Source organism: Rhinoderma darwinii, chromosome 8 (assembly GCF_050947455.1).
Source record: "Rhinoderma darwinii isolate aRhiDar2 chromosome 8, aRhiDar2.hap1, whole genome shotgun sequence".
Lineage (NCBI taxonomy): Eukaryota > Metazoa > Chordata > Amphibia > Anura > Rhinodermatidae > Rhinoderma > Rhinoderma darwinii.
In genome coordinates, this window is record NC_134694.1 from 61930287 (window position 1) to 61943138 (window position 12852).

General features: G+C 43.5%; 1 protein-coding gene across 1 annotated transcript in view; it reads left to right on the plus strand.

Moving 5' to 3' along the window:
* The window catches only part of ARR3 (arrestin 3), a 39498-nt gene continuing 26646 nt past the window's right edge, over positions 1-12852 (plus strand). The window contains exons 1-8 of the mRNA XM_075834287.1: positions 1-69; positions 5534-5562; positions 6354-6384; positions 6492-6552; positions 6638-6682; positions 7089-7285; positions 7369-7428; positions 8989-9056. Of these exons, the coding sequence (XP_075690402.1) occupies positions 5546-5562; positions 6354-6384; positions 6492-6552; positions 6638-6682; positions 7089-7285; positions 7369-7428; positions 8989-9056 (479 nt within the window). The 5' untranslated portion in view covers positions 1-69; positions 5534-5545. The remainder of the gene's footprint in view (positions 70-5533; positions 5563-6353; positions 6385-6491; positions 6553-6637; positions 6683-7088; positions 7286-7368; positions 7429-8988; positions 9057-12852) is intronic.

The window sequence follows — 12852 nt, forward strand, 5'->3', positions numbered from 1 at the left end:
TGTTCTGTTAATGTCCTCGCAGTTTGTGACAGGTTACTAACATATTTTGCAGCTAGTTGAACTCTACTGGTAAATTTGTAATGTCTTTCCACATCAAGATCTATTGGTAGATCTTTGACAGGTCCTGAGTAGATTACTGAGACACTGTTCACATCTCGTTTTTCCCAACGTCCAGATTGTAAGTTAGGAACGCTCCCGGCAAACACGCTAGACTTGCCAATTAAGCTCCATTAACCCGACGGAGGCCAAAAGAGTGTGCCAGCGTCAGGCTGGTAAATGTTGGTATACCTTTTTTATTTTAAGTATGGAATAGCTTAGAAGACTACGCTATTCGATCTCATGAGATCTCGCAAAAAAGTATACCGTGCAGTATAGTTTTTTATAACATGGGATCTTATGGGTGACGTATGCCACTTTATGGCATACATCACAGGCATCTGTTTAACGTATATGTCCTGGCAGGGCCGGGTCCAGGTTTATGTGGGCCCTTGGGCGAAACAGACTAAGTGGGCCCATTTGCGGGGGAAACTCACGGCGGCAGTAAAATGGCAGAAAACGTCATTTTGTGGCCCCATATAGAAGTTAGGTCCTGTTTATGCCCCCATAAAGAAGTTAGGCACCCAGTTTGTACCCCCATAAATTTAGTGCGCACTGTAGATAGTGCCCTGTGGATAGTGCCACACAGCCCCCCTTCCAGGTAGTGCTACACAGCCCCCTCCCTGGTAGTGCCACACAGCCCCCGCCCTGGTAGTGCCACAAAGGCTGTCCTCCCACGAAGTGCCACACAGCCCCTCCTCCCAGGTAGTGCCATACAGCCCCTCCTCCCATGAAGTGCCACACAGCCCCCCTCCCTGGTAGTGCCACGCAGCCCCCTCCCTGTAGGTAGCGCAATTGTGGCTCTCCCTAGGAGTGGAATCCCCAACAAGGGAATTCTCAAAGCTCTGGCCGGGGATTCCGCTTCAGGTGGAGCCCCTGACGTCACTGTCCATATATGGACAGTGATGTCAGGGGCAACCACAGAGCCATAGTCCCGGGCAGAGCACTACTAGCACTCTACCTGGGACTCCTGTTCTGCTCCTGACATCACTGTCCATATATGGATAGTGATGTCCGGAGCAGAGCTGAAGTCCCAGGCAGAGCGCTAGTAAAGGCTCTGCTCCAGTGCTCCGGCTCTGGGGAAGCCCATAACATCACTGTCCATATATGGACAGTGATGTCAGGGGCTTCCCCAGAGATGGTGTCCCGGAGCAGAGCCGCTTCTAGCGCTCTGCCTGGGACTCCTCCTGGCATTACTGTCCATATGTGGACAGTGATGTCAGGGGCAACCCCAGTGCCAAAGTCCCGGGCATAGCGCTACTAGCACTCTGCCTGGGAGTCTGTAGCATAGTAAATGGCAGAGTAGGGAGCTACCTCCCTGCTCTGCCATAGCGTCGCTACTTCTGTAGCAGACATAGCGGCTGCTAGCGGGGCCACTTCGGCAACACTCTGGCTGGGGATTTCACTCCTGGAGGAGCCATGATGGCAGCATCAGCACCCGGCGGCCGAGTGGGCCCCCCGAAGGGTAGTGGGCCCCGGCACTTGCCCGGGTCCGCCGGGTGATGACACCGGCCTTTCGTCCTGGGCTATGTAATAGCTTTTCATGACATATGTTAAACAGTCTATGAGTGACAAATGCCTATGATGGATGACTAACAGTGGCTTCCGTCACCTATAGGCTATATTGGTATCTGTTGAATGTATATGTCAATAGCGACCGCAGCATCTAAACGGTTAGCCGTATGTGTGTGTTTTTTATGTACATGTGTACATTTACCATGCAAGTATGGATGTGTACCCCCACTTTACCGAATTGGAATGCCCCAGTATATACATATATATATATATATATATATATATATACATATACAGGGTGGGCCATTTATATGGATACACCTAAATAAAATGGGAATGGTTGGTGATATTAACTTCCTGCTTGTGGCACATTAGTATGTGGGAGGGGGGAAACTTTTCAAGCTGGGTGTTGACCATGGTGGCCATTTTGAAGTCGGCCATTTTGTATCCAACTTTAGTTTTTTCAATTGGAAGAGGGTCATGTGACACATCAAACTTATCGAGAATTTCACAAGAAAAACAATGGTGTGCTTGGTTTTAACGTTACTTTATTCTTTCACGAGTTATTTACAAGTTTGTGACCACTTATAAAATGTGTTCAAAGTGCTGCCCATTGTGTTGGATTGTCAATGCAACCCTCTTCTCCCACTCTTCACACACTGATAGCAACACCGCAGAAGAAATGCTAGCACAGGCTTCCAGTATCCGTAGTTTCAGTTGCTGCACATCTCGTATCTTCACAGCATAGACAATTGCCTTCAGATGACCCCAAAGATAAAAGTCTAAGGGGGTCAGATCGGGAGGCATTTCTTCTGCGGTGTTGCTATCAGTGTGTGAAGAGTGGGAGAAGAGGGTTGCATTGACAATCCAACACAATGGGCAGCACTTTGAACACATTTTATAAGTGGTCACAAACTTGTAAATAACTCGTGAAAGAATAAAGTAACGTTAAAACCAAGCACACCATTGTTTTTCTTGTGAAATTCTCGATAAGTTTGATGTGTCACATGACCCTCTTCCCATTGAAAAAACGAAAGTTGGATACAAAATGGCCGACTTCAAAATGGCCGCCATGGTCAACACCCAGCTTGAAAAGTTTCCCCCCTCCCATATACTAATGTGCCACAAACAGGAAGTTAATATCACCAACCATTCCCATTTTATTTAGGTGTATCCATATAAATGGCCCACCCTGTGTATATAAATACACACATACACACACACACACACATGTGCATCAATACAATCACATAATAATTTTAGGCTGCAATATGTCATATGGTGCAAAAAAACAGTATAAAAAATTGAAATATAAACTATATACATGTATCAAACTATACTTTTTTATTAACAATCTGTGATTGTTACTTGTCATATTAATGTATATTAATCTGCTTTACTTCATGCATGAATATGATCCAAATGCCTGTCATTAGTTTTGTCATTACTTTTTTATCACAGCATTAGGCCTTATTCACACGAACGTGTGCGTTTTGCGCGTGCAAAAAATGAAGCGTTTTGCGCTTTGCAGTTCCGGGTGTCATCAGTGAATGGTGCGTGGCTGCGTGATTTTCACGCATATGCCATCCTTATGACACGCAGTTTTGATGTTTAGAAAAAGAAATGAAGGAAGTGCTTTTATTTTTTCCTTCAATTCTTTATCTACGGTTGTGCGAGTCACGCGCGACACACGGAAGTGCTTCCGTGTGCCGTGCGCGATTTTCACGCACCCATTGACTTCAATGGGTGCGTCATGCGTGAAAAACGACCAAGTATAGGACATGTCGTGAGTTTTACACAGCGGACATACGCTGCGTAAAATTCATGGACTGTCTGAATGGCCCCATTGACTAACATAGGTCCGTGCGACGCGCGTGATTTTCACGCGCGTATCACGGACGTTAAACACGTTCGTGTGAATAAGGCCTTAGGGTGTATTCACATTTTGTGAAAATCCCAACGTGTCAATGTACCCCTAAGCTAACTCCTAAACACTTTACCCATAAAGTAGCCTAATCTCATCCTTCAAACATGCAGTAGCAATGGCGTATGCATCATAGAGGCAGACCACACCACTACTAGGCCGAGTTTACACATTGCGTAAATACTGTGGTTTTTCCACAACGTATTTTGTTGCGGAAAATCCGCATGCATAATACAGTAGCAGCAAAGTGGATAAGATATGAACAAATCTCATCCACACGCTGTGTAAATGATAAGCAGGAAAAAAAACGCTCAGTAATTGACCTGCGGTGTGTTTTTTGCGTAATCGCTGTTTTTTTGTTGCAGGCTTTCCCCATTGAGTTCAATGGAGAGGTAAAACCCGCAACTAATACCAGATATTGCGATTTTTGCGGCAGAAAAAAAATCTCAACTCAGGAAAATCTCAACACAGGAAAAAAAAAATCTTATACTTACCCAGAGTTCTGTGCTTCTTTATCCAGGCTGGCCTCCGGGGATGACGCTTCATCCCATGTGACAACTGCAGCCAATCACAGGCTGTAGTGGTCACAAATGATTTGACATTGTTTGGTGCAGTTTTTCGCCCGGAATTCCGTGCAGGCAACAGAGCGGATACAATGTGTACCTTTACGCAGCGTATCCATCCTGTGTGAATTTACCCCTATGGGCTTGCGACAAGATGGGGGCCCGGCACTGAACTTCTCAAGCTTACAGACACAGAGCAACAGCTTTTTCTTGTAGAGACAACTAAGAGGAGCTCAATGCATAAAGATATTTAGGAGCTTACATTGAGTTGTAGCTGTAAAGATTCATAGGCTCTGAGCTCCCCCTAGTGGTGGTTGCAGGCAGACAATTTTATCCTGTACTGTGTGAAGGTAAGGCCCCCTGCAGACGGCCATGCCCGTAATCACGGTCCGCGATTACGGGCACGGCCGGCCGCTGCGGACATCCACCCGCATTTTCGGCCCGTGCTCCCATACAAAGTATGGGAGCACTGTCCGTAAAAAGCAAAATATAGGACATGTCCTATCTTTTCCGGAGGCTTTCTACGGCCCGGACACCTTCCTGCAAATATACGGGAAGGTGTCTGTGGTCAATAGAAGTGAATTGTTCCATAATTGCGGACCGTAATTACGGTCCACAATTACGAACAAATTCTACGGTCGTGTGCATAGGACCTAAGCATGCAATTTATAGCTGTATAGGGGAGATTTATCAATCTAGCAATGTATTTACATTAGTTGTTTGGTTTAAATACATTGAAAAATATTGGGGCGGATTTACTTTGGCTTTTCATACGTCAGTCTTAATCCAAACTACGCCTCTTAATAAATTTGGCGCATCTTTGACTGACCGCGCACCAGATTTGTGTTATTTACATTTATTATAGTAATTATCTTGAGCTGATTGTGGCCTTGCCACCATCCGTCTAACCCTTTTTTACCTCAGATGAGTGAAAAGTCACAAATTTTTCGCATGGTGCAGCAGTATTATAGAACCTCCCCTATGTCTAAAACCAGAGCCTCAACATCTCTAAAGATCTGTTATCAAATTACCGTAAACATTAACTTAATGAGGTCGTATATCAGGAACATGAGAGCCACATGCAAGCCACCAGTTGTGAGACCAAATGATACTGCATCCTAAAATTTCATATTTGTTTCCCTAAACTACAATCTTGTGAATCTCTCCCACTTCTAGATCAGCCATCTTTTTTGGAGACCATACACATAAGATAGAAATAAGTCTCAATTCTGAATTGTAACTTTTGTTGCACGATGGTTTTCGATACATATCATGTCAACAACCTTTCATGATAAAAGATTTTCCTCTCAGGAATTAGGTTTTTTTTGGCCTGTTCGGCAATTAAATGACTTGTGTATAACCCTGGTGGTCGTAAATCTTGCATTGCTCTTTATTTTTAAGCACAAATTTATTTTTCTTCTGCTATCTATCACAGGTCTGAATCAATATGGCAGATGGTTCCAAGTAAGTTAAACGTCTACTTCGACTCTAGCTGAAGATATAGTCAGTGGACTCTTAAAGGGGTTATCTGGTGAAATAAAATTTCCTCAGGATAGGCCATCAATATCTGATCGGTGGGGGTACGACACTTGAATGGGAGGAAGCAGTAATACTATAAACTGCCGCTACAAATGTGTTGGCATTTTACAATATAAAGCAGCGTACGCGAAGAAGGGGATAAAGGGGAAGCAGCGCTCACCGGAGCCTTTGGCCCCTTCAAACAGGTGATGAAAGGAGGTGCTGAGAGCGGACCGCCACCAATCAGATATTGATGGCCTATAAATTATATGGTGAATTTTATTTCAACGTATAACCCCTTTAATTTCTATCTTCAATTTAAGACAGACCAGGGGCGCAGCAGTTGTGCAGAGGTAGCAATTGCACCAGGACCCTGGAGCCTGAGGGGCCCAAAGGTTCCTATACTATATAAGAAGCCACCAATATTTAAAATTACACATAGTAGGTGGAGGCCCCTGTTATGGATTTTGCACTGGGGCCCAGGAGCTTCACGTTACTCCTCTGTCACAGACTCATCAAATGGAATGATAAATACATTTGTAAGTATAGAATATATAAAAATACAGACTAACAAGTCTTACAATCTGAGATTCCCCATCACCTAACTAAATAATGTTAACCCCCCTACCCAATTAGAAAACATTCACATGGCATTTGCTAGTAAGAGGAGCAGATTCACAGCTATAGCTGGTTGTTTCCTTCTCCATCTTATCTGGGATTCTTACATTTATTCGCAGAGTTTTCAAGAAAACCTGTCCTGATGGAAAGGTGAGAACAAGTTTTAAAATAAAGTTAAAATCAGCTTTTGATTTTTCATAAATAATATTCTATAATAGCATATGATAACCAAGCTGACTGTTTCCCTACTCTTCTAGTTATCGATCTATCTTGGAAAACGGGACTTTGTGGATCATGTGGAGTTTGTAGAGCCTGTTGGTCAGTGGCTATACATCCCTCGTATTATTACTAAAAGTAAATTCCATATTGTCTCCCTCACCTATTTATCCCCATTTTCCAACAGATGGAGTCATGCTAATTGATCCAGAGTTTCAAAAGGATAAGAAAGGTAAAATGAATGTTCTAGGTGATTTGGCCCAGAGTTCGGACATGACACTATTTTGTAGAATATGTAGTAGAAATACATGCAGTCACATACCGGGTTATTGATCTACTATAGTTTCTATGCCAATAGCAGTTCTATGTGCAGAGAACAATTTTACATTCGTTCCTCTGACTTTTTGGACCAATGCAAACATTTTTGTTCTCATTCCAGTCATTTTGCTGCCATTCATTGGCAAAGTAAAAATCATTCAGAAATCACAATATCGGCGCTGAATTAGCTGTATGCTTGTGGTTTGCTTCATAAATATGGCATAGCATTTTATTTTGGCTTTCTAAACTTTGTAGTTTAATATTTCCCTTTTTCTGTACATGCCTTGTATAATAATTCTCCCATTCCCTATTTCTTCCAGTGTTTGTGGTGCTGACCTGTGCTTTCCGCTATGGTCGGGACGACATGGAGCTCATTGGTTTGAGTTTCAGAAAGGATCTGTATGTTTTGTCTTGCCAAGTGTACCCCCCATTGCCTGAGGACAAGAAGCCTCTAACACCGTTACAAGAGAAACTGCGTGCAAAGTTGGGGGTTAATGCTTTTCCTTTCTCCTTCAATGTAAGTAACTAATGACTGTTAACAGGAAGAGTCATAACTTGACAACAAACCTTATTTTATCTTTCTTATTGCACAATTTTCAGATGGCCAAGAACTTGCCATGTTCTGTGACACTGCAACCAGGGCCAGAAGATAGTGGGAAGGTAAGGATTGAAATGGAGAAAGTATGGTTTTTCTGCTCTTACTTTCATTCATAAATGTATTATTTGTTCGATTTTTCTTTACCTGGGACATTACTGAAGAGTTTCACATGTGCCAGAGTTTTCTGTTTTTTCCACCCACAACAAAGTGCAGTATTTAGAAATCCCATTCACATGCTATGCAAAAATCCAAGCAGATTTAAAGACATATCGCAGAAATGGTGAATTTCTTGCAAATTTTGCTGCTTATATACCCCTATATTAAGAGGGATGAAATCCACGGAAAGATCTAATTAATTGGTTAAAAAATGCGTAATGACTTTTCAGAATACTAATGTAGAAAAAAATTTGAATTAATCCTCATAAAATGGAATTGGAATTGTTGCAATTTTCTTTGTTTACTTTCCATAGAATTGCTATATTACATTATGTAGTGCACATCTGCCAACAATAGTCTGTTCATGCACCAGTCTCATGATAAAACTTATCCTTATAAATATCATAACGGCATTACAATACCCGTTGCTACATTTGTGGACATGAAACCTAGGACAAGCTGATTATTTGTAATATCCTTTTTTCTATCTGTATAGAGTGACAGCTCCCCATTGTTTTCCATAGATCAGAAAAATAATCTGATATTCTTTCGATATCAGGATGTTAATTTGAAAAAAAACAATTTAACCCCTTCACATATCGCTCTGTTGTGGGGAGCGAGTAGTTCTCACACCACAACGTACTAATAGGCGCAAGGATGGTGCAGGCTCAGGAGCTTTGCCCGCACCATCTGCAGCGTGTGTCAGCTGTAAAATACAGCTGACACCCTGCTGCAATGGCTAGGATAAGAGTTGACTCCTATCTCGGGCTTTTAACCCCCTAAGATGCTAAAAAATGATTTTCCATCTCCCAAAAAAAAGAACGTTTTTCATACATCATATGTATGAACCCCAAAGTGGTGCTATTGAAAAAAATACTCTCATACTGCAACAGAACATTTGTCTACATCGACGGAAAAATAAAAAAGTTATGGCTTACGGAATGCGGAAATAAAAAATAAAAATATCGGTACATCCTTAGTCGGGGTATTCCCAACTTAGACATTTATGGCATAAATGTACTAGCTCTGGGACCACCACCTATATCGAGAACGGGTGTCAGATTCCAGATGGAGACTAGTGGAGAGGGGGCCGCTCATGCGCGTGGCTCACTCCATTCTGTTCTAGAGGAGTTAGGGAAGCCAAGCAGCGCTGTAGATATGCTATAAAGTTGGGAAAAACCCTTTAAGGCCCAAACTAGGCCGGGTTGTTAAGGGGTTAAATGCTATTGAAACCTTTGTATGCCTTTGAAAGCCTACAAAGGTGTACATAGCTTTAAAATTTGTTCCAGTGGTAGAAAACTAGTGTGTAACAATTTCAATTCTGCAATTCTTGACCTACATGGGAACTTCTAGTTTCTAGGAGTGATTTTAGACAATAACAGAAAAACAAACATGGAATAATCCACTTGCTGTACCTTTTTTTTAGCACTAGTCTCTATGTCATGGTATATGTTCTTTTCCTGTAGCCCTGTGGAGTGGATTTTGAAGTGAAAGGTTTCTGTGCAGAAAATGCAGAGGAGAAAGTCCACAATAAGTAAGAATATCTTTTTTTCTGTGTAATGTCTAGATTTGACTTCACCCTGTTGCTTTTAAAGTGTAGCTAAACGTTTGACAAACTTCTGACATGTCATAGTGACATGTCAGATGTTTGTATTGGTGGGGGTCCGAGCACGGAGACCCCACCAATCGCTAGAACGAAGCAGCTGAAGAGTTTGTGTGAGCGCTCAGCGGCTTCGTCTCTGTTCGGCTTTTTCCGGAAATAAATGTATCGGTGTACAGACTCAATAGAAAGTCTATGAGCCCATACTCTGATACATTAGCTTTACGGAAAAAGCCGAACGGACACGAAGCGGCTGAGTGCTCACACGAGCGCTTCAGCTGCTTCGTTCTAGCTATTGGTGGGGGTCTCATTGCTCGGACCCCCGCCAATCCATACTTCTGACATGTCACTATGACATGTCAGAAGTTTGTCAAACGTTTAGCTACACTTTAATTACAATAATACAGACAACTTCACAGGTAAACCGTATTAGAATGAATGAATCACCATTAGCTATAGAAAAATCTGACAATTAGCACTTAGTTGTCTCATGTTTTTTTCAAAACTCACATTTCTAACAGAATTTCAAAAAGGCCAAAGAGTTGAGGCCAAACTGCAGGTTCATCATTTACAAATGCAACCAATTATAACATCAACACTGACAAGAGAAAGCCATGGCCAAAAGTTCATGTTCACCTAGCAAGATTAGGTGGGAATAACACGTGGCGTATTTGCACAGCATAAAAATACACTGTGGCAAACTGTGGCAAATATTCCGTAACTCGATTTCTCACATTGCACAATATTTTTCCCATAGACGTACATTGTAAAATACAAGGTATGTACGCCACATGTGACTGCACCCTTAGGCCGGGTTCCCACGGGTCAAATATGCTGCGTAAAAACTGTGCAGCGTATCCAAACTGGGACCTGCAGCACATTTTGTCTGAAAAACCACACTACATTGTAGTGCGGTTTTTCGGCCAGAATTTCCGATGCGAAAAGCATCATAGAAGAATAAAAGTTCAAACTTACCCTGGCCGTTGTCCTGGTGATGCGTACCTCTTTTGCCGTCCGGTCTCCCTGGATGACGCTGCAGCCCATATCACCACTGCAGCGGTCTCATGGGATGAAACGTCAACCCAGGAGGCCGAACTGGAAGAAGAAGCAGGGAGTTCTGGGTAAGTATGGTTGATTTTTTTCCGCCACAAAAGTTGCAACACTCTCTGTTGCGTGTTTTGCATCCCAATTTAATTCAATGGGGAAAACCCGCAAAAGAAAAGCAACAAAACCGCAGCATAAATTGACAAGCTGTGGATTTAACATTTTCGCTGCATATTTTTTTCCACAACGTGGGCATGAGATTTTATAAATCTCATGCACTTTGCTGCTACTGTAAATGCTGCGGAATTTCCGCACAGAATTCTGTTGCGGAAATTCTGCAGCGTTTACACTACGTGAGAGCCCGACCTTAAAGAACCTCATCATTATTTTACTGAACACTAATGTTGTACTATTTTGTTATTTACTCGTTCATCTAGATAGAGCTTCATGTATGCCACTCTCTGCATAGTACAAGCCTTGTACAAGCAGAGTACATCCAGTTCTGTTTATACAGCTCATTTGCATTAAAGTGTACCTGTAAAGATAAAAAACTGTTTTATATGTGTTCCTTTTAACATAATAAAAAACTTTTCAAGATATTATATTTACCTTACAGCAAGCGTTAGCCTGCTATGCTGTAGTCTTCTTCCCTGTCTTGCTGCTCCTCCGTCTCTTATACTTCTGCAGTCCCCGCTCGTTCTCAATTGGAATCCGTAGCCAGCAACATCAGACGCTGGCTACGGATTTTATGCAGAACAGAGGCTGAGGGGGAGGCACCATGTTGACGTGCGCCCTCCCTAGCCTCCTCACTCTAGGCCCCATTCACAACGCTGCTCCCAACATCACTGTTCATATATGAATCGTGATGTCCGGAGCAGAGCTGAAGTACCGGGCAGAGCGCTAGTAGAGGCTCTGCTCTGGCATACTGGCTCTGGGGAAGCCTCTAACATCACTGTCCATACATAGACTGTGATGTCCGGAGCAGAACTGAAGTCCCGGGCAAAGCGCTAGTAGATACTTTGCTCCGGTACACTAGCTCTTTGGAAGCCTCTAACATCACTGTCCATATATAGACAGTGATGTCAGGGGCAACCCCAGAGCCGGAGTCCCAGGCAGAGCGCTATTAGCACTCTGCCTGGGACTCCTGCTCTGCTTCTGACATCACTGTCCATATATGGACAGTGATGTCAGGGGCTACCCCAGAGCCAGAGTCCCGTGCAGAGCCACTTCAAGCGCTCTGCCTGGTACTACTGCTCTGCTCCTAACATCACTGTCCATATATGGACAGTGATGTCAGGGGCTTTCCTATAGCCAGAGTCCCAGGTAGAGCCGCTTCAAGCGCTCTGCCTGGGACTCCTTCTGACATCACTGTCCATATATGGACAGTGATCTCTAAGGAAACCCCAGAGCCGAAGTCCCGGGCAGAGCGTCCTCTGCCTGGGACTCCTGCTCTGCTCCTGACATCACTGTCCATATATGGACAGTGATGTCACGAGGAGAGGAGTCCCAGGCAGAGCGCTTGAAGCAACTCTGTTTCGGGACTCCGGCAATGTGGAAGCCTCTAACATCACTGTCCATATATAGACAGTGATGTTAGGGGCAACCCCAGAGCCGGAGTCCCAGGCTCTGCCTGGGACTCCTGCTCTGCTCCTAACATCACTGTCCATATATGGACAGCGAAGTCAGGAATTTCCCCATTGCCAGAGTCCCGAAACAGAGCCGCTTCAAGCGCTCTGCCTGGGACTCCTTCTCTCCTTCTGACATCACTGTCCATATATGGACAGAGATGTCAGGGGCAACCCCAGAGCCGGAGTCACGGACAAAGCATGCTCTGCCTGGGACTCCTGCACTGCTCCTGACGTCACTGTCCATATATACCTGTGACGGATGCCATACAGTGACATCCGTCACCCATAGCCTCTCATGTTAAAAAAAACGTATACTGTGTGGTATGTGTTTTTTTTATTGGATCCCTCAGGATGGATTAGCGTAGTCTACTACGCTATTCCATCCTTTTTTTAGTACTAATTTTTTTTTTATTTTTTTTTTTGCAGGTTTGGTTGTTGGACTACCTCGGATTCGAGGACTACTTCAATGACGGCTTTTCTTTTCTTTAATAAAATGGTTAACGAGGGCTGAGTGGGGGTGTTTTATTTCAATAAAATATATTTTTTTATGTGCCTGTTTTTTTTTTTAACTTTATTCCCACTGCCTTAGTAATGGCCAATGTCTGATTGACAGCGTCCATTACTAAGGCGGATCTTAGTGTTAGCAGGTGAAAATGCTAACACTAACTCGCCATTATTCCCCCTATGCCCACCGCCACCAGTGGTACCGGGAAGAGTCGGGTACAATCCAGTACCAGATCGTCTGGAGTGATGGTCGGAAACTGGGGTGGCCACAGGATGGTATTATTAGGCTGGGAAGGTCCAAATACCGTGGTCCTCTCCATCCTGATAATGCTATCCTGCTGCTGCTATGTTGTATCTGGCTGGTTATGAAAAATAGTTGTTTTTTTTAGTCATTTATTTTTATTTTTTTTAAATGACGTGGGGTCTCCCCCATTTTTCATAACCAGCCAGATACAACATAGCAGCAGCAGGCTGGCATTACCAGGGCGGGAAGGCCCACAGTTTTTGGGCTTTCCCAGCCTAACAACACCAGCCTGTGGCCGCCCCATTGCACG